At 54.2% G+C, this 21,019-nt stretch overlaps 1 protein-coding gene across 1 annotated transcript in view; it reads left to right on the top strand.

Annotated features, from left to right (window-relative positions):
• Positions 1–21,019, top strand: part of NTN1 (netrin 1) — a 104,078-nt gene that overhangs the window by 82,531 nt on the left and 528 nt on the right. The window contains exon 5 of the mRNA XM_010579437.1: positions 11,682–11,756. Within this exon, the coding sequence (XP_010577739.1) occupies positions 11,682–11,756 (75 nt within the window). The remainder of the gene's footprint in view (positions 1–11,681; positions 11,757–21,019) is intronic.

Here is a 21,019-nt window from a genome sequence, read left to right as displayed (position 1 = left end):
CCATAGGCACCCTGGCCAGTGGAAGGAGGGATGCTCTCCACCGAGCAGAGGGACCACAGGCTCCTGTGGGAGGCTGATCCCTGGGGATATCTTTATCAGATGCAAATTGAAAAAAGAGACCAAAAAAACCAACTTACGTAGCACTTTGTAAATTTAACGCGAAAGGGACTATCAAAAGACATTGTGTTGACATGTATTGAGAAGGAAAAGCCTGAGGAGGTTTTGTCTCCAGACCAACAAAGGAAATCACAAAGTCTTAACTCTGCAGAATTGGAAGCAGTGTACTGGCTAGCCTTAGTTTTCTTCGGATTTGAAGTAGCAACATGTCTTCGTTATCACTGGGCACTGATATCCAATGAAAAGGAGGGGTTTTATGAGTGTGTGCACTCATGTTAATGCTCATACATCTGGAGGGATCAGCAGCACAAAGGACCAGCCGGAGCTGGGTGCAGGGCTCAGCACCGCTGCCTCCTGCCCAAAGGGTTCCCGGCTGCCGGCCGGGCTGGGGAGGAGCTGCCAGGCTGCAGGCACAGCCCATACCCGCTGAGTCTGGGTGAGGATGCTCCCAGATCTGGGGATGGGGTATGGCCAGGGTAGGACTTTGCACTGGTAGAGAAAAAAAATCACAGCTCTTCGCTCCAAGAAAGCACTAACAGTGAGCAGGAGTTCTGCAGAGAGCCGGGAGCATCCCACAGGCTAGGAATAAAGGTCTGCACAGCTGCCTGCAGTACAATCAGGAGGTGAAATCCTCATTTCAGTCACCCTGGTGTAAATCTGGGCTCAGTGTGGGGGTCTCCAGCTTTGTACCCATCCAAACGAGTAATTAATTCAGCCCTGCATGGGTATTCTCTCACTTGTCTCAGGCTGTAAGCAAGGTGATGGATTGACTGCTTGATTGATTGACTGATTGATCGGCCGCAGCATCCAGCTCCCTCCTGAAAAGAGGTTTCTCATGGTGAGCTGCAGTGAATGGCTGTGAGCACAATAGGGGTGAGGGGCTTCCAGTGAGGAAACTTCTGGTCACTTCAAAATATTTCAGAAAGTCTGTGAAAAAACCCCCACAAAACAAACCACCACAAAACTTCTGCTGAAATGCAGAAAAGCTTCACGCAGAGCTCCATCATGCTCTTATAATCCCATTGCGGGGCTTTCTGCGTCCCCACATTCCTTCATCCCTGCATCCCTCCACCCACAAATCCCTCCATTCCTCCATCCCCACATCTCTGCAACTCTGCATCCCTCCATCCCCACCTCCGTCCATTCCTCCATCCCTGCATCCCTCCATCCCCACATCCCCAGCTCTGGGACACTGCCACCTCAGGGACCATCCTTCTGACATTCAGGGGACCTGGATGCCCACAAGTCCTGGGCACCATAGCCAAGCCACGAGCTTCAGAGCAAGGACTTGCAAGCCCAGCATCACTGGGCATCCATCTAAAAAAAAAAAAAAAAAAAAAAAAAATTCTGAAGTAAAATGAACTGATTCTCTCCCCATTCTGGGACATTTCCAGATGCTGATTCCCCTTGGTGAAACAAAGCACTTGTCCCCAGCGCCAGCTCTCTGTTGCCATGTTTTCCCCAGAGCAGAAAGTCTGATTTGCCCTGGTTCTGGTTATGTCCTGCCCTCGCGTCCCGCACAGCACCCACTCAGCCAGGGAGCTGCTGTCAGGCTGGGAATTTATAGGGTGGCCAACACTCCCGAAGACAGATGGTTTCCTATTAATGTATTTAATCATGTCGACTGCGGCTCTCGGCAGGGCTGCGTCCCTGGGGGCACTGGGAGCGGCAGCCCTGGAGTTCATCAGCGGTCAGCGGCTGGGGACACGTTTGCAGCGGGGAAGTGCCGGGTGGGGATGAAGCACTGTCAGGGCCGGCACCCCACGTCCCCCATGTATCCTGGGGTTCAGCACTGGGTTTGCTCCTGCAGGGAGGTGGTAGGAAATGTGCTGCTGGCTGCTCCCAGGAGAGGGGCGAGGTGGGTGCAGAGGCAGGGCTGGATGAGCCACGAAGCTCCTGTGTTTGTGTGGTGTTTTCCAGTGCGTTAGTGTCTGGCACAGCTGGGCTCTCCCCGGTGCGTCTACTCGCTCCCTTTATATCTGGGAAAAAATTGGGATGCTGATGAGGCCACAGCTGCTATGGGCACCCATGGCCCAAAACGCCAAAAATTGCTCAGGATCATTCCGTCCCATCCCAAAACTGGCAGCAGACAGCTAAAGAAGCAGGGAGCAAACTCACTCTGACCCACAGCAGGGCTCAGATGGTGTCTGGGGGTGGTTTCCCCCTCTGAAAGCAGCAGCCAGGGTCCCAGGGCCAGACCAAACAGGCAGGGCTACGCATGTGCCCTGGCAGCATCCGAACCATGCCCAGACCCAGCTGCCGGTGTGCTGCATCAGGCCACAGCTTCAAACGAGGTGGCCGACCATGACCGGCCCTGGCAAGGGCTGCTCCCCAGAGGTGGTGGGCAGCCCCGGCCGCATCCTGCAGGGTGCTGGTGGTCCCACCGGAGGTGTCGGTGCCAGCCAAACCACCCCCCCCAGCCATGCTGGATGCTGTGGAGGTGGGAAAGGGGCTGCAGGCTCCTGCGAAGTGCCCGCCACCCGCTCCAGGCGAGGGGCTTTAATCTAATTACATGCTTTATTTGCGCCAATTTGTTTTTCAATCAATCTTGTTCAGCCAGAAGAAAGGAGGCTACTGTGGACTCATTTGCACCTTCTTGTTCCAAGGGAGAGGTTAACGGCAGTTATCCTCCCTGGAGATGCCTGCGGGTCCGCAGACCTGGCTCTCCCTTCGCAGGGGGCTGCCTGGCCCGGCGCACAGCCCGGCTTTAGCCATCTTTTCCCTCAGCACCACGCAACAAGTCCCCAGTTCAGGCACAGAGCAGCCTGGTCGCTGCCTGAGGATGTCTCTGAAACACACGGTCTCGTGAGGATCCTCTGCAGCCGGAGAGCTGCCGGTGGCCCAGGCCGTGGCGTGCAACTTGGGGGGCAGGCAGGGCTGCAGGGGGGGGTCAGGAGACTCCTGCCAGGTGGTCCCAGGGAGCCCCGGCGCTGTCCTGCAAGAAAGACTTTATGTTTCTAGTGCCGGGGGTTTCAATAGGGTCCCAGGGAAATGGTAGGGTCTACAAATCACCAAAAAAAGTGGAAACACCACCACACTTTCCCTGCCCAGACAGGGCTGGTGCAGCTGGCTGCCACAGCAGCTGTGCTCCTCGCAGGCAGGGCTGGCCTCAGCACCCCACACACACATGTGCTGGTGCAAAGTGTTCCTGAGCCCGCTTTGGAGACCAGAAGAGGGTCCACTGCCTGAGCAGGTGCCTCTGCCTTTACACATAGCACAGACTGGCCACAGACCCTCTCTGGGGCTGGGCTTCAGCTTATGGAACAAATCCCCACCAGCTCCTTTTCCCGGGGCACGCTGTGGGGACTGCTGCTCTGAGGCCAACAGCTTAGGAGGTGACCGAGGACAGACAACAAAGTCACACAGCCACATGGTTAAATGCAACCCCATGCCAGAGGCTTGCTTTGTACCAGGACTTTGCACAGAGACTCTGAGAACAGACTCAGGCCCTCAGGATCCCCATCCACATGCTAAGGAAGGGACTGTTTCAAGCCTGGGGACCATTTTGCAGATCACATAACGTGCATGACTTGAGCAGCCCAGTCCCAGCTCACCCCAGGTCCAAGGCTTGCAAATTATGTGCCTCTTCATACCAGCTCCCGGCCGCGCTTAAGAGATGGCCAAGGCCACCCAGCCAGAGGCACCAGCTGTCCTGCAGCTGGCCACAAAATGAAGAGCACTAATTTGCACATTATATTTGCAAAGGGCATCATGCATGATAGCTGGGTCATTGCCAGGCGTGGGGAAGAAGAGCCAATTTAGCTGTAACAGACTCCCCTGCTCTGTTCAGTGGCCAGGCCAGGGAAGGGGGGCTTGCTGAGGGTGCAGCAGAGCACAGGAGAAGCGATCCCACTGCTAAAGTGAATGACCTGGGAGGGACTGCCTGCCTTAAGTTTGCTTTTATACTGAAGAGGCCTGCTCCAAGACCAAGAGTCCCACTGGTGTCCAGCCCAAATTAAATTACAGCATTGATCCTTCACAGTCAATGTGCACCCTGCAAGCCAGATACTTTGCAGCCCCTGCCGCTCATCCCACAGCCCATCCACGCTCCCTGTGCAAGGAGAGGGCTACTCCAGAGCATCCCCTTCCTCAGGACACACAGTCAGCAAAGGCCAGGAGCTAGAAGCTTGGAGCAAGCATGTTTGGCCAGCAGAGCTGGCACTCTCCAAAATGACTCTAACAGTCAGTCACTGAGACCAATGGAGGACATGTTAAAATAATTCTTCGGGATGGAAGCAAGGGGCAGCTTCAGTGCTGTTGGAAGCAAAACAGGATTTCATGGTCATCTGGGGAAGTGTCTGGAAGTCCAAGAGCCAAAGGTATCTCTGCCATAACTGCTGCGGGCCAACCCTGGCATGGGGTCATCATCTCCTGTCCTGGTGCTAGGCAGTGGTAAATTGCATATTATCCCATGTTACCTGGGAGCATGGCTTCCAATTGCCTTTAGGATGTTCCAAGATGGCTTACAGAACTGTTTTCATGCCAAGTTTGGGCACATCAAGCACCCAGCCAAGCCCATGCTCAACCACAGAGCAGACACCCATTGTTTCTGCCCCTGCCCTCCCCAAAGGCTGCCTCCCCCCATGCACACCCCTTCCGCTCCATGTGCTTTTCCTCCATGCTCCCAGCCACAAGCTGAAGATGCTGGGTGGCTGCCTGTAAAGGGGCTGGAGACTTATTTCCACAGCCTGAACAGTTTGGAGGAGTGCTCAGTCCTGTGGGGATGGGGCAGCATGAAGCTCTGCAGACCCATGGAGTTGTAGGCTGTTGTACACATTGTCCTGTACATCCCACAGGCTGTAGCAGATTCGGAACACCTGGAATAGTTCTGTGGTTGTTGGATGGGCTCAGGGAACATCTTGATGCAGACAGCACCCACATCAGGGCTTGAAAGCACTGTTGGCTCAACTGTGAGGTCTGGGCATGGACTGCAGCCAAGAGCTGGATTCCCCAACTCCCGGTGAAGAGAGGGTTTGCTTGGGTCCATCTTCAGCATCGTTGCAATACTAAGCTCACAAAAATGCAGCAGCAAGACATTCACCTTCCTCCCCATGGGTACTCATGCTGGTTTTGCAGCACCGAGCCAAAAGCCACATCCCTTAAGTGGGGGCAGAGCCCTCCCTGCAATTTCAGGAGCTGTTAGAAAGCCAGATGGAGCAGCAATGCGAGTGCTGGAGCACAGGTTTGGAGATGCCTGCAGAGGAGAGGTTTAGCTGTTCTGCACAAGAGCTGGCATTTCCAAGCACAGATTTGCCCAGAGCCTGTGGGGACCTGCATGCTGCCATGTTCCCCCACAATCACTGCTGCTCAGTCCCACAGCCCCATCGCAAGGGGCAGCTCGTGCACCAGCTCCATGAAGGGATGCTGCAGCCCACCAGCAGCACTCGATGGAGGACTTCTGACCAGTAATGCTGGGGAAGAAGAGAAAAAGGAAAGGAGGTGAAAGCTGTTCATCACCATGGTCTCCTTGCATTAGAGCAAAACCAGCCCTATTGATCTGAACTGGTCAGCTCTGGGGATATCCGAGACCCCAAGCAGACCCCCACTCCCATTTTCTCAGTCCCGCTCTCTCCGGTGATGGGCTTACAGATTTAGGATTTGCCATTTGGACCTGCACCTTCACTTTGCAGCTCAGTCTGGTTGCACATCCCACCCAGTGCAAACAGGAGATGGGGACACCCAGGCCCCCACCTGCAGAGCCCCAGCAAGAAGCGTGACCCCCAGGAGCGCAGAGAGAAAGCGGGCAAGCACCCTTCAACCCCCTGAAATGCTGAGGCCAAACTGTCAAGGCTGGGTCTCCCCTTCTAAGCCATGACACCTCCATGTTGGATCTCAGCCCGCAAAGGTATTTAGGGCCCTACCTAGGGGAAATCAATAGGAATTTAGCTGCATAAATTGGGATTAGAAATCTGAATCCCCTTGGGGATCTAAGCCTTATATCTGCATTTCGAGTTAGGTACCCAGGCCAAGAAATGTGGCTTTAATCGTTCTATCATGTCAGAATCAAGGGGCCTTTAATTTCCGTTACCGACATGTGGCTTTTGCAGAGGCTTAAAGCTCATTTCGGAACTGCAAGCGCAGCAAGACGCCGTCTCGTGTAGCGTCTTCTCGGGAACGTCGCTCAGCACCCTGAGCTCTGGCTGCTGGCACCTCCGTCCTGCCCAGCCCCAAAAGCATCAGCACTCTGGCGGCACTGGGGTACATTAGCAAAGGGTGGGGTGACCAGGGCCCCAGCTTCCCACTGCTTTCAGTCTCATGCCAGCAGCCCCAGCCCTGCTCAAACAACCCCCCAATATGAAGAAATTAAAAAAAAAATAATTTAAAATGCAACTTTTGTGAAAAAAAAAAAATTAAGCAAAACAAAGAAGGTGTTTAGCTGTGAAAACTCTTTGCTCAGCCAGAGAATTAGTTATATCAAGGGGATGGGCTGAGCTGCAAAGCTGCTGAATGCTATGCTGACACATTTTACTAAGCTGCGATGGACACGAAACAGCCGCCCACCACCTGCTCCCAGCCCTCTGCGAACAAGTAGCGCCAACTGCCTCTTCCCAGATCCCCTCCTGCTCTGTTTATCCGGGAAACGCAGAAAGTTTGTGCTTTCCCGCAGGGAAGCAGCCGGTCGCTCCTAGCCCGGGGGACCTGGCAGGGAGGTGTAGGACGTCCCCCCTACGGGTCGTGGCATGTTAGGATGCGGTGATGAAAAAAAAAAAAAAAAGCACTACGGTCTGGTTGTACTTTGGGTTTGAATCTCTGAAATGGGGATTTGCACTGAAATATTTGTGCAGCTGAGCAAACTCGAAGAGGAAAGTGCTGGGAGCAGGGGGAGGAGGGTGTTCAGATATCACCACTCGATTTCTCCCGCACCATAGTGCTGTAGCCAGGGGTGTTTGAGTCCTTCAGAAGGGGGATGGCCAGGGCAAATGCAGGCTAGGAGGGACACGGAGAGGTTTCAGGGTCTGTTGAGGGCAGGCAAGCCCTGCCCGGGACCAGGCAGGCTAAGAGCCTGGGAGGAGGAGCAGGGCAGGACAGCACCAAGGTGAGGACTAACCCTTGTTCTGCACCCCCATGTGCAGGGGACATCTGTGTACAACACGACAGGGCAAAGAGCTGGGGCTGACCCCATCCCCAGTCCTGTAGGGCAGAGCCAAGTACCCCATCATGCCTGTAGGACCTGGGTGGACAGGACCTGGACACTTACCAGCCCATGCTTCAGGTACGAGGTTGTTCCTCATCCCAGAGGGGACTTCACTTCTTCAGGCAGCCTCCTTTTATTCTCAGCCTGGCCTTTTGGTTGGACTCTGGCATCACCTTCCAAGGGCAGGTTACCCCAGGCTGATCCTCTGTCACCTCACGGAGATGGGGAAGAGGGACCTGCAGGACAGGGAGCCTCTCATGCAGCCAGGACAAGCAACACATGCCTTGGGACTCTGTAGATTTGTAACATCTCCTGTACATACGCACAAGTCACTGAAACAGCATTTAGAGCACTCAGGCTCCAAATCAATCCTCTCCTCCCATTTCAGCCTGCTGCCCCTTCCTCCCATCCCTTCCCCAGCCTTTGAGCTTGGCTCTGCTATCACCTTCCATCAGGGGACTGGCAGCTCAGCAAACCTTCCCCCAGAGCCTAAACTGCTGAAACGTCACTTCATAGACGAGAGCAGCATCTTTCCCAGGCATAAGGCAGCATTAAAATAATATCCTATAGTATCCCCTCCACACACTTTCCCTAAGCAAGCAGTGATCTTGCAGCATCACCCCACATATGTAGCACTACTTACCAGCAAATACAAACTCAATGCTTTGCTCTGAAAAATTTCATTTGCCCTCCCAAAGAGGCCCCAGAGGACCTCCAAGTTACCCAGGAGGCAGGAGAGGTCTCCACGTAGGAGACAAAGAAAATGAACTAGGGCAAATCCCCCACCCATATACATCGGCCCTGGCATCTAGTGATTTACACTGATTTACACCAGCTGGCTCTGGCCACATCAAATTCAATTTAAACCAGCTGAGGCTCTGGCACAGCCTGTGGGGTTGGGAGAAAAAGCAAAAGAAAGGGAAGGCAGAACAAGCATTGTGTTAGTAAAAGTATTGTCAGACCTGGGCTGTAGCTGGGTTTCTTGAGCTGCTAACCTGGTCCTAGGTTCACACCCTGGGAGCAAGCAGAAACTGTGGGGATGGGGTGCTGTTCTGTAGGGCTTGGGGGGCAGCTGGGTGGTGCCTCATTACCCACCAGCCTCCCTGGCTGGGAAACAGTGCTGGGATGGGTTTCTGGCAGGTCTGTAATCTCAGGCAGAGTGGAAATGTTATGGCAGTAGTGAAAGGATTGGGAAGCTCAGCTATGATTGGGGATGTTTCTGTGGGGAGAGGTTGCTGAAGTGAGTTGGGGTTTCTCTTGTGAGTGGTCTGGACTGAAGTCCAGAGCAATGGTTTCTATCTGATTGCTATTTCTTGGGGCTGGATCCCAGAAGCAGTGCTGTGGGGCTGGAAGAGTTTCTGCTCTCAGTGGGCTCTGCCAGCCTGGCTGGTGGTAGACCCCTTTGTAGATCCTGGGACTGAGCCATGGGGTATGCAGGTGGGAGCTGCTGTCCACCCCTGCCCATCACTAGTGCTCAGAGCCAGCTGCTTGCCAGCATCTGTTTGACTTAGATTTGGCCAGGAGAGGGGAGATCTGCAGCCAGAGCTCCCAAGTGTTGTCCCTGCTCAGTTGCTTGCTCCCTGCCTGCCCTTGGGTCAGCCTCTTCTGCAGATCAGCTACTGCATAGGGGCTGAGACGTAACAGCAGTGAAAAATATCTATAGAGCTCCAGGATTTTTGTGCCAGAGAACCATCATCAAGTTTATCATAACCACATTAGTGTCCAGAAAACATCGGCAATCTGCAGTTGAGCAGAATCATGCCAGCTGCCTGGCGAAGCAGTGTAATGGCTTGTCTCTTGTCAGTCCCCTGCCCCACTGAGAAGGGGAGGGAAAGCATCCCTGGGCTGTTAGGTTGCTGCATGCACATTTATTTCCCTTATAGACTTTTCCTTCAATGTTCATGGCCAGGAACATCTTACCAGTGAGTTGGATCAGGAATATTTCTGTTCCCTGGGCTCAGTGACACCAGGCAGCCACATCCCTCTGCATGGTGGCATCCTGCCACATAGGCATGGCTGGGACTTTGCTAGCGAATCTCCATCATCTGACCTACAGTTTTCATGCAATATCCACTCTTTTCTCAGTGCATTTCAAGTTTTACTTGATGTTCGTGTTAGATGAGAAAAGCAAAGGGGAGGTATGGGCTGCTGGAACCCCTCAGCTCCTGGTTTTCTAAGGCTGGGTTGTAGCTGGGCAGAGATCTCAGCTGGGACTCTTGGAGTAGGAAGGTGCCCCACTTCATATCATAGTTTTTGCCTTTGGCACTGGCTAGGTCATACTGAAAGAGCGTGAAGCCATGTATTACTGTGGGTGCTCTCCAGAGGAATGGGAGCAGCAGGCAGCAATGGGGCAGGAGAATGGTGCTGAGATGAGGTGACTCTGCCTGGCCATGTTGAGAGGGGCTGGGGCACGCATGGAACAGAGGTGTTGGCACTGAGGTGGTATCTGATGATATTGGGATGTGTCGGTGTTCAGCCCTCTGGGTTTCCTTCTCTTGTTGGTTCCTCTTCTGAAGCTGAAAAACAAGCTGCTGCTTGGCTTAGGCTGGGTTTGGCTCTGCTGCCAATGGGGAGGGTTGGATTTGGGGTCCATGAGACCTCCTGGAGCATGTCCTCTGCACCTGAGGAAGTTTGCCATGTTTCTGAACCCACCTCCCGTTCCAGGGACACCTCCTGTACTGAGGTTGGTGAGCTGAGAGAGGGCAGGGCACCCAGCGCACTTTGTCTGCAGACTTTGGTGCCCTCCTTGCCCAGGCTCTGAGCAGCCACCACTGGAGACCACCTCCTCCAGCACAGCCCTGTCCCAAAGCTGACTTCATACCACGGCCCCTGTGTATGCAGCAGAGCTGCAAACAAACAGAGCTATCGCCAGGAAATGCTGCAGCTGCTATAGCTGTGCAGCCACCTCCCAACTTTGTGCCTCAGTTTCCCCTCCCAGCCTGCTTAGTCTCAGCTTCTCTAGGAAAGAACTGCTTCTTGCAAGGGCTCTTTCAGTACATAAGAAATGGGACCTCAAGCCCTGGTGAAGCTGTGGCACATGCCACCCTGGTGTGTGACACAGCTGTGCTAGAGGGAGATGCTGCACAGCTTCTCCCCAGGGTTTCAGGTTATGGTCCACTGGAGAGCAGGGTGTTGCATGGGCAAGTGTGGTTCTGGTCTGGCACTGCCCATGTGGCCTGGGGCAGGATATGGGCACCCCGTATCTGATGGCCATGGGGTGCCAGTAGCGTCCCCCACCTTCCCAGCATCCCACACCGCTCGCAGAGCCCTGGGGCCCCACTGCGGCATTTCAGCAGATTTTCACACCTGGTCTCCAATGGTGGCTGCAGAGGAACGGTGGGCAGTTGGGAGAGAGGGACATGTCCAAAGACTATTGCTGTGCCAAGGCCTCCTGCTCCAGCCAGATGTGTCCCATTTTCCCTAAAATATGGGGTTTCTGTGGTGCTGTGGGCCTCTCTCTAGCATCCATAGGTGTTGAGGAGACGTGGGATGTGCATGGACAGCATGTCCACGAGCCAGCCCCAATCCTGGTAGCTGGCCTGGCCATGGTGCCACTGGGATGTTCCCAGCAGCGGGAACAGCGGTTCCCAGCCCGCACGATACCATCCGACCGCGTGATGCCATCCGGCTGCATTCCGCAGGGGAGCGGATCCCCGGGGAGCAGCAGCTACCGGAGCAGGGCTCGGCATCCCCGCAGCCGCCCGGGACCGTGGCCCGGCACCAGCCCCGGCAGCGCTGCCAGGCTGCCGTGCCGGCGCTGCCAGGCTGCGGTGCCAGCGCTCCCGCCTGCCCGCCGCGCCGGCCGCTGCGCCGCCCGAGCGAAGCCAGCGTGTCCCAGCAGTGGGGGCCCATTAGAAATGAAATGTTCCTACTGGGGTATTTTATTTGCACACTTCAGTAGAGTGGACACCAAAAGGCTTTGCTAATGCTTCATGGGCTGCTAATTTCCTCTCTGACCCGCATTGTCGCAGGGTGACCCCAGCCCGAATCTCTCGGCAATGAATGCCAAAGGCTGACACTGGCCCGGGTTAGGGGTGACAATGGGGCCTCTGTGGGCTCCGGGCAGGCTCCAGTTGGGAGCTGGAGAACAGGGGGAATTTGTGTGGCTCTCAAAAGCTCTGGGTGGCACAATAAGGGAGGCCCCTGGGGTCTCCCAGGAAGACAGAGGCGGCCCAGGGAAGCTGGGCTGGGGGAGGCGGGCGGGAGGATGGTTTCCTTTGTGAAAAGCTTTCTTTAGAAAGGAAGGTTTTTCTGAATGCCCCCTTAGACGACCCAATCGGGGCCTGGCAGATGGATATCACAGGCACGCTGCTTATTCATGGCAGGCTGCAGCTTTGAGCCGTCCCCCCCCTTCCCCCAGCCTTTTATTCATTTTAAGGCTAATTTGTTTTGTTAATGTTTTCTTGCCCTCCCCCTCTCTCCTGTGCAGATTGTGACTCATACTGCAAAGCTTCCAAGGGGAAACTGAAGATCAACATGAAGAAGTACTGTAAGAAAGACTATGGTGAGTCGCCCCTCTCAGCCGCTGCTTCCCAGGGACGAGCGAGCAGTCGCAAAGGGATGCAGAGCAGGAGCATCTCCCTCCCGGGGTGTCCCCAGGCCCACCCAGCCCAGGGGCAGGTTGCCAGCTGGGTCTCAACCACAGTCGGGACCAGACAGCCCGGCTCTTCGTCGTGGCACAGCTGCCTGTGCTGGGATGTGTGCAATTTGGGGTATGGTTTTTGCAGTGTTTGGAGAGGAAGCCCTGCGTAGCGATGCTTGGTGGAGCAGCGATGCAATGTGTTACTTGGAAAATATGGGTCCTGCTGCAGATGCTTGAGACAACCCCCAAATCAGGGTCCATAGTGGCCTCGTCCCACAGTGTCTTCTGGGTTACGATGTCACCACGTTCTTTCTCTTCTCACTGTGCTGTTACATGCAGCAGCTTTTAAAAATTGTGCTTTGCTGTGAGGACAAGCAGTAGATGGTTCCTCATCATCTGGATCCATCCCCCCTGTAATTCCCAGGCAAGTTCAGAGGGTGGTGCAGCTCTGGGACAAGCCAGGGAGGCTGTGGGATCCCCATCCTTGCTGGTACTCGAGGGCCTGAGCATCCTTCTGCAGCTCCGGCTTGGAGCAGACACATCCCGAGCTCCCATCCCACCTCTCTGCTCCTGGGATTATTTTTAATGTGGCTCCATTCCCAACATGGTCACCAGTGGATTCATGCAGGAGGTGTCCAGGGTGACCCCAGGAGGGGATTTTTCTTCAGGCCACACCAAGAAACCCTTGAAGCCCTCCCTGGGGCTCAGCAGCCTCTCTCCACCCTGGCTCGGCCATTGCCTGCTGGCACTGAGCCGCTCGGGCACAGGCAGGCGGGGAGGGATGGCTCCGCTTCGGTCCTGCCTGCCCAGAGGCTCTCCCTCCTTCGCCAGCCAAGCCAATGCTGTTGGGATGAGCCAAGCATCAGGAATGGGACCCACCTTGAAAAATCCCATAGAGCTGGTTAAATACACGCGCTCTGTGCTGGGGGATGTTTAGAAATGCTGCTAAACATACGTAGGGGCTGGAAATTATCTCACCTCCCCATAGACTGTAGTGGAGGGAAGCGAAGTGTCTGCAGGAGGGACCGAACATGAGTGTTTGGGTTTGACCCAGGGATGAGGAGCGGGCTATGCGTGGGTGAGCCTGGCTTTGAGCTGAGCCTTCAAACGTGTGAGCAGCCAGGGAATTATGAGGTGCTGTGGGACAGGGTTTAGCATCCGCTGGGACTGCAGCTGCCCTGGGGTCTGCCAGCCCTTCCCCTCCACAGTAGAGGAATACATAAAATATATACATATATGTGCATATGCATGCATATGTATGTATCTCTGTGTGTGTTTACATATATGTGTATATATATATTTTTGCCAAACTACCAAGGAAAAAAACTCCCATCCCATTTGCATCAAAGCAGCCAGGAGTAGAGATACCTCCTCCCTCCTTCGAACACGCTCACCACAGCAGCTCAGCATGTCTGGGAAGTGTTGGCGAGAGCCGAACGAACTCCCGTTTAACAGCTCATCCCTGGACAAGGTGCTTCTTGGCAGGGTCGGCCGAGGGATGCTCCATGCTGGCTTCGGGCTCTGGCACCTCCCCACGAACTAAGGGGAAAGAAGACAGCTTGCAGGCAAATGTTTTATTTGCATTCCCATTTATTCTTCCATTACCCATGTGGCAAAATGGATGTGGAGATCATCCCTTGGCAAGAATGAGCTGCCAGGGCCAGGGCACGCTTGTGGTCCCCATCCAGCAAGGCCATGCTGAGGTCTGGCCATGCTTGGAGGAGCTGCTGGAGGTTCATCAGATGTTGGAAAAGTCCAAAGAATGCCTTTTCCCTTAGAGAAAAGGGTTTAATTGCATGTGAGAAAGTCACTGCTAGAACATGAGGTTATTAAAGATGGGTGTGGGGCTGAGCACCAGGCTATTAAAGCCATGGGGTTTCTCGTGGGTGGATTCTCTGTTGGCTAATAAGGTACAAACGTATTTCCTGTACATAGCACATGCATCCCTTCATTTTCCCACCTGGCTTCTCCAGCATCTCCTAAGGGCTGAGCTCACACTGGAGCATTTGCCCTCTGAAGAGGGGAGAAAGCAGCCACTTGGTTGCAGGAAATTTGGACCTGTTGTGATCCAAATTGTCCCTGGGGGTTTGGAAGGTGGTAGGGAGGAAAAAAAGGCACGTGCATCCCCTTGAAGCACACTTCCAGCCGAGCAGAGTTATCTTTCCCTGCAGCTCTCGGGGCGAGGGTTGTGACGTTTTGGTGGTGGCAATACTTGGGCTTTGCTCAAAGGGCAGCCCCAGCATGGTTTGTCTCCTTGGCTTGTCCGATCTAGCCGGGAAATGTTTCTTGGGGGTTTGGGTGAAAGCTCACACTTGGTTTTGTTTGAGGCTGTAACGTGGGCTTGCAGGCTTCAACAGACCTTGGGGAGATGAGGGCGGCTCAAGAGCTGTCTTGGGCAGGAGATACCCCTGGACCAACGAATAGGATGCTGGAAAGAGCTTTTCTTTTCACTTTTATGACGCACCATCACTTCTGCAAAAGCACAAATGAGCTAAAGTCGTTTACCAGGGCCGGTTCAGGGTGAGCGGGTGCAGGCTGTCCCAGCACGGGAACTGGGGTGCTCCCACCCGAGCCCTCCTGGCCCTGGGAGGGGGGTCCCCAACCAACCCCAACCAGCCCCACAGCTGCGGCAAATCTGCTTTTTCAAGGGCAAACCAGCCTGGCGAGGCAGCAGGGTAAGCGATGCTACAGCACAGCCTGGCCGTGCCGGGGCAGCCCAAGGCTTTCGACAAGGCCAGGGAGGGAAGAAAGGGTTGAAAAGGTGCAGGGAGGGATAATAAAGACTTTGGGACTGACACCCCAGCAGGAAGCCAATTAGGAGGCTCTTTTCCTCACCGTTACGCCGGCATCGCTGGGCTGAATGTCCTAAAAGGCCCTAATTAGCTTGAACAGAGTTACTTCTCCCGCGGGCTCAATCGGGAAGCTATCATCCGCCCCACGCTTCTCAATGGGGCTTTTTAGCTCCCCGTTTCATTCAGCGATTCAAAGGGGATATTTTCCCTTATTTATTTTTCTTATCTGTTTGTTTTTGTTGGGTTTGTGGGGTTTTTTTCTTTTTATTTTAAATTGGGCTCTTTCCCGCGAGATGGGTTTTGGTACAAATATTTGGAGTGAAACAGGGTGCGGGGAGGGGTGGCTGGGAGATTTGGGCGGGGGCAGCAGGGGCAGGCAAGAACAGAAGCAGAAAAGCTTTTTCTGGGTTTATTTTGGCTGCCTGGTGGAGTGCAGGGGTTGCTTGGCTCCCAGAAAACCAGGGGTAAGAAGAGGGGATTCGCTGGGTTTGAGGCAGTTAAAATTAGCCTGGGGAAGAAGAGGGGGGGATCCCTGCTGAGCCCCACTGAGGATGGAGATTCCTGCATGGCCCAAAAGGAGAGAGGATTATTTTATTAGCAGGTGGTGCTGGTCCAGGTGATGCAGGAGCATCCCTCACTTGCTCTGGTGCCGTGGTTTTAGCTGGATCTTTGGGGCTTTTCCCACTGTCTGTGTGGTTCATCCAAGTGGGATGGGTGGCTGCTGTAAAGGAAACCCGGAGCTTTTTAATCCCCGTTTTCCCCCGACTCTGAGCTCCCTGCACTGCAGTGGGGCCCGATCCTGCACAGATGATGCCGCAGCATTTTGCTGGGTACTGGCACTGTGGTCCCAGCCATTGCTCCAGTGCCCTCCCTGTGTCCCCGGTGCAGCATCGGGGAGGAGATGGGGGCAAGGAGCGGGATCCTCGCCTGAAAGGTGAGATCATCTGCTCACTTTGCCCTTTCTTGGAAAAAAAAAGTAAAAAAAAAAAAAAAATCCTTCCTTTCGCTGAGACTTCACTTAGTCACCCCCTTTGTCGAGAGGAGCTTTGGCAGGGGCTGGTGGAAAAAAGCAAAATGTGTTTTCAAAAGGCAGCTTGAAAAGAGAGGGGGGGGGGTTAGAAAAAACCCTGAATCCACATAAAAACCCAAGGCAGAGGGGAAGCGCCATCCCCAGCTTGTCCCCGGCTTGCAGCCCCTTCCACCACCCTGGAAGGTGGAGAAATCCTGTTCCCTGAGCGGGGAAGTGCTGAGCAATCCCTCCCAGTAACTGTGTCCTGAGGGAGCCAGCCAGGGCAATGAGGTGTCCCCCGGCACCGCGGGAAGAGACTGTGCCCGGCCAGGGCACACCTAGGCTGGCCGGGATTAGGGGTCATAAATCTCCGCTATTAAACCGGTAGGAAATTGGCAACTGGAGGCAGGCAAAGCCACCGCCAAATAAATTAAAAAAAAAAAAAAAAAGGTAGGGGGAAAATCCCATTTTAACCCTTTGCTCCAGCGAGGAGCCAGCCCTTTCCATTCCCAAACCCTAATGGTGTCAGGGTCACCTTTTGGTGCTGGCTGGAGTAAAATCCACACGGGCTCCACTCTGCTTGTGTGCAAGAAGAGACCCGAGCCTTCAGAAAGCCCCGGCTCAGGCTGGGATGCCTGCATCTGCAACCGCTGTCCCAAGGACCTGTTTTCCATCCGTCCATATTAAAGACCCTCTTGTCTTTCCCAGCAAACTGCTCTGCTCCCACTGCCTCCCCCATGGCCCCGTGGAATCTTTCCCAGAGCCAGGGCAGCGATGCTCCCCACTGCTGGAAACTCCACAGAGCTCCAGCTCCCACAGTCAGGTTAGCACAGAAGATGCATAGGTTTGCCCATGTAGTCCACTCCTAGGTCAGCTTTGGCAAGGGGAAACCTTGAAATCAGGAGATTTATCACAAACCCCAAAAGTAAAAAAAAAAAAAAAAACTTTTTTTTTTTTTTTTCCAGCCTCACTCTTTTCATGGCAATCTCATGATTTCTGGGCCCCTGACTCATGGTCTCTGAATGCTGCGAGGCGCTGCTTTTATTTAAGCCTTTACACGACTGCCCTCAAACATGTTGTTTTGAGGGTTTGGGGTTGGTTTTTGTTTTTATTAACATCACATCATCCACTCCTCTGCTTTCATCTGCAACATCAAGCCTTCAGGTCTTTCTTGTGGCTGGAGGCTCCCAGCCAAGCCTCGAGGAGCCAGGCAGCATCACAGGCCCCAGCGCTGAGTGCCGGAGGTAGCACTGCCCAGCACCCTGCGCCAGGGGATGCAGGAGGGGACCAGGGACCCCCCCATCCCCTCCCGCAGCCTGGGGACCGCTCAGCCACCGTTTCCTTAGAAAGAAGCATTACGTGGCAAGACACTTGAATGCATCACCTGGGCTGGTGTGACGTGTAAGGCACTATCCAGGCGGGATTTGTGGTTCAGCAGCTTCAGTGTCAGGTGGGATGCAGTTAATGGGGCAGCCCCATCCACTCACCAGGACCGAGCATCTTTCCCTCGGCCCCTGAGCCCCCATCCCACAGCTCTCCATGCCCATTTGGTTGACTGAGGGCTCCCTTGGGGCTGACAGGGAGCAGAGCAGGACACAGAATAGCGAACCTGGAGAAAAATCCCCAGTGCTATGGGGGTCCCTGGGGGGTGCAGCCAGCCCCAGATTGCCCGCAGGGCTCGGCTGCCCACCGTTTGCAAAGCACGGGCAGGAGTGGGCACAAGCCAGAGGCAGCCCCAAGGCACTGCCAGGATTGGGACCTGGACTGGACCCCATCCTCACTGGAAACCGGTGTCACCAGCCCTGGCTGGAGTGGCAGCGCCATGAAAGCTGCAGTTCATTTGATCTTGTCCTCCTCCGGTTCACCATCCACGCCTGGGGGACCACAGCCAGGGGAGCATCATCTCTGCTGCTCACTGGAATAACCATCATCCCCTATTACATCCTTTCATCTGGTTGCCCCATAGACACTTTTACGGCTGTTTTTCCAGGGATGCAGTGATGGACAGTCCTGAGCACAGCTCAGCCTCGGTGCACGGGTTCAGTGGATGCATCAGCAAAGTGAGAGTAGTTCACCACAGCACAGACAAAGCCAAGCTTTGCCCTAGGAAACAGCAGGTAAAGGACAACACCAAGGACCAAAACCAGCTTTGGAGTGGTGGGGCACAGCTGAGCCTCCCCCCCCCTCAAAACCATGAAGGAACTGAAACCTTCTCTTCCACGAGAAATGAGTGCCTAAATCCCTGGGGATTCACCCAGGGGAGCCAGCTTAGGTGCTTCCAAAAATTCCTCCTGACACCTCTCTGCATCTCTACACGTCTCGTGTCCCTTGGGAGATGCTGGAGACCCCACCCTACCCCCAACAGACCCAGGCAAGTCATCGCTAAACTTGGGCTCTGAAACCAGGCTCAGGGGAGACCGCGTGTCCGGGATGCAAAGTTATGGGCAGAAAACTCGCTGTCAGTGAAGGCAGCTGCGGCTGTGCCAGCCAAGCCTTCACCGAAGTTTTCACTCCTTCCACTTCATTAATAAAAGGGGAAAAAAAAAAAAAGAGACAGGGGCCTTGACATCAAAAAAATACAGACTGTGTATTTTAGAGCGGAGTTTCCTGTAACCACCTCTCTCCGGTTCCTTTTCATTCATTTTCTCCATTTTGTCAGTGTGGACCCAGGCAGGTCAAAGGTTTAAGCTTTTTTGGAAAGATTTGCTTCCAAAAAATAAAAATTGGCTAATCTTCACATTTTGTTACCTTCACACCAGACTGGGAAATACATGGTCAGAGCTTAGGGTTTTTTTTTTTTTTTTTTTTTTTTTTTTTTTAATGAAAGCATCTGGCGTCCATGACATGCTCTGAAAGAAAAAAAAAACAAACCACCATATATTTTGCAACGTGTTAAAAAGCCTTGCTGGGCTGCAGAGCCCCGCTTCCTTCCATAGCTTGAAATCAGTTTGCACATTGTGGTTTTAAAGAGAGGGTGATGCTCCTCCACCACTAATCTGGGGGGTAGAATTGGGTTGTTACAAGGCAAATGGGAGAGTTTTGCCTGGGGTTTTTTTTGAGGTTTCTTCTCCCTCTGTTAATTTATACAAGCAAGATTGGACCTGCTGAGGACTGGCCAGATGGCTGAGACTGGCAGGTGGACAGGCAGGGGGTTAAAGCTCACACAGCATGGAGGGGAAGGAGCGGGGAAGGGAAAAGCACAAAGATTTGGTCAAAAAGCACTTTGTGGTTGGACCGGACCAGCCTGCATGGAGCCACCAGCCCTTGCCTGCTCTCCCGGACAGGGCTGGCTTCACCACCCGGGTTTTTTCCTCTGTATCTGCTGGTGGGGACTCCTCATCCCACAGTCAGCAAACAAACCCAGGAGGGCTGGGTAGTCACTGCCTGGTGGAGATATTTTCCTGGAAGCCGATTTTTAGCGAGGAGGAATGTGTTCAAGCTCCCTGGAGGATCTCTGCTGACTGCTGCTCCTGTCCTCCTCTGCCATCCCTGCAGCATGATGGACTGCTGTCAGGAAGAAGCTCGCTGGCGTGGCAGGACCTGCCTCCAGGCTTGTATGTCATCTTCCTCTCCATGCTGTGGGGCCAAACACTCCCTTTCCCACATGGGTCTCCATCCTTCCCTGTGGTCTGAACCCAAGTGGACAGATGTCACCTGGGAAGGGCACAGCAGCACCCGCTGTAGGGATGGCCAGGAGACACGGATGTGGTCCAGCACGGACGGGGTGCCCAAGGAAGCAGCCGCATGGAGAAGGAGAAGGAGGAAGACAACTGGCAGTGGTCACCATTGCCTGCTCAGGGCCACCTGGGCTGCCCCACAGGACAAAACCATGGTGGCTCCAAGGGCTTCTGAAATCAGCTGTGAGCAGAGCCTTCCCATTGAGCATGCTGGTGTCCATCACCATCCCAGCTCTGCAGCACCTTTGGGGACAACCTTGTAGAGAGTTCTCTTCCATCCAGCTCATGATCCAAGCTACCTCTTCACTCTGGCCCTACGGGACCGTGGGCTGCTGCTCCTGCACGGATGCTGGTGGATGCAGGGATAATGTAATGTCTGAACCATGTTTCAGGAAAGAGCAAGGGGTGGAGTGGTGGAGGGCTGAGTCCTCACCAGGTTTTCTCAGTCCATACGGCTACAGATGGGCTACACAAAATCAGCCATGGGCTTGTAAAACATCATCATCTTGCTTATCACAGTTATCCTCCCATCTCAGTCTTGCGTTAGGAGCTTGTTATCTTTCAGTTATCTGCCAGGATACCTGGCTTGCCAGGCTGCTGTCTACCAAGATAGATATCCCCCTTGAAGCCTGATGTTGCTATTCAGTATTTACAGAGATGCTCAGCTGAGTCCACCGCACCCAGAAGCCAGGTTGGATGCTGCCACTGACCTCTCCTTATGATCACTGAGCCCTACCCTCAGTCCTTCACCTGTGCTTTTTACCAGCAACATTTTCTTCTACAGCAAGCAATGAACCATCTTGACTCAGGAACATCTCCTAGAAACATGTGAACAGCGAACCTCCCTATTTCCAAATCCTTCCATAGGTTTGAACCCCTTCAATGTCCTGCTCCAAGGCTGGGTGCTCACGGAGAGCTGCCTCCTTGCACTGGCCCCAGGCAGACATGCTGGAGACCCTGACAGGTCTTTCCTATCTCCAGATGCCAAGTGCTTGGACATACGGGCCAGTCCCAGTGTTTTGCTCCAGATTCAGGCTCATCTTCTCTTAAAAGCTGGGGTTGCCTTAGGGTCCTGGTGCAGATGCACCAAGTTGCCCATCCAGCGGGAAAGGGAGAGCAGAGGGGCTGGAGGGCTGGCCCATGCAGAAACCCATCCTCTGGATGAAGCATGTGCTGCTCTCTGGACACGTGGGTCAGGAAGAAAGCTCATCCCAGGTCCTACAGTGCAGCCTGGGGTTTTGGCACTGCCGAGAGGGACAGGCACCTCCCTGCCCTGCCCTCTGCAATGCATGCCTTGTGTGCCTGGGCTCAGGCCACCACCTGGGGCTGGAGGCACAAGCTGTCTCCGAGTTTGTCAATTTTCTCTGTGCTTGCTCCACAACCATGTCCTGGGAGATGATGGTCCTCCCCAGGACACAGGTAGGAGAATGAGGCAACCTGCTCTCCACCACTGCTTTGGGTAGCCCCGTGTCATTCCCAGGACTCCTAGCACAAGGAGTGCCATGGTTCCTCATGTACAGCTGCTCCCACCCTCCCCTCCTGGGAGTCCTGCAGCCCCCGTGGTCCTTGGGTAACCATGCCCATGATCACTGGGGACCCAGAGGGCCATCTTGGTGGTAGCAGAGCTGGAGAGCATCTCCTAAGCCTATGGTGGTCTTTTAGTATGTTTGCTGAGACCCTCTGCTGCCAGCACTGGCTACTCTTGCA

This window comes from Haliaeetus leucocephalus, unplaced genomic scaffold (assembly GCF_000737465.1).
Source record: "Haliaeetus leucocephalus isolate CR32 unplaced genomic scaffold, Haliaeetus_leucocephalus-4.0 Scaffold657, whole genome shotgun sequence".
NCBI lineage: Eukaryota > Metazoa > Chordata > Aves > Accipitriformes > Accipitridae > Haliaeetus > Haliaeetus leucocephalus.
The sequence above is the reverse complement of the archived record's forward strand: the minus strand, read 5'-3'. Positions and strand labels throughout refer to the sequence as shown.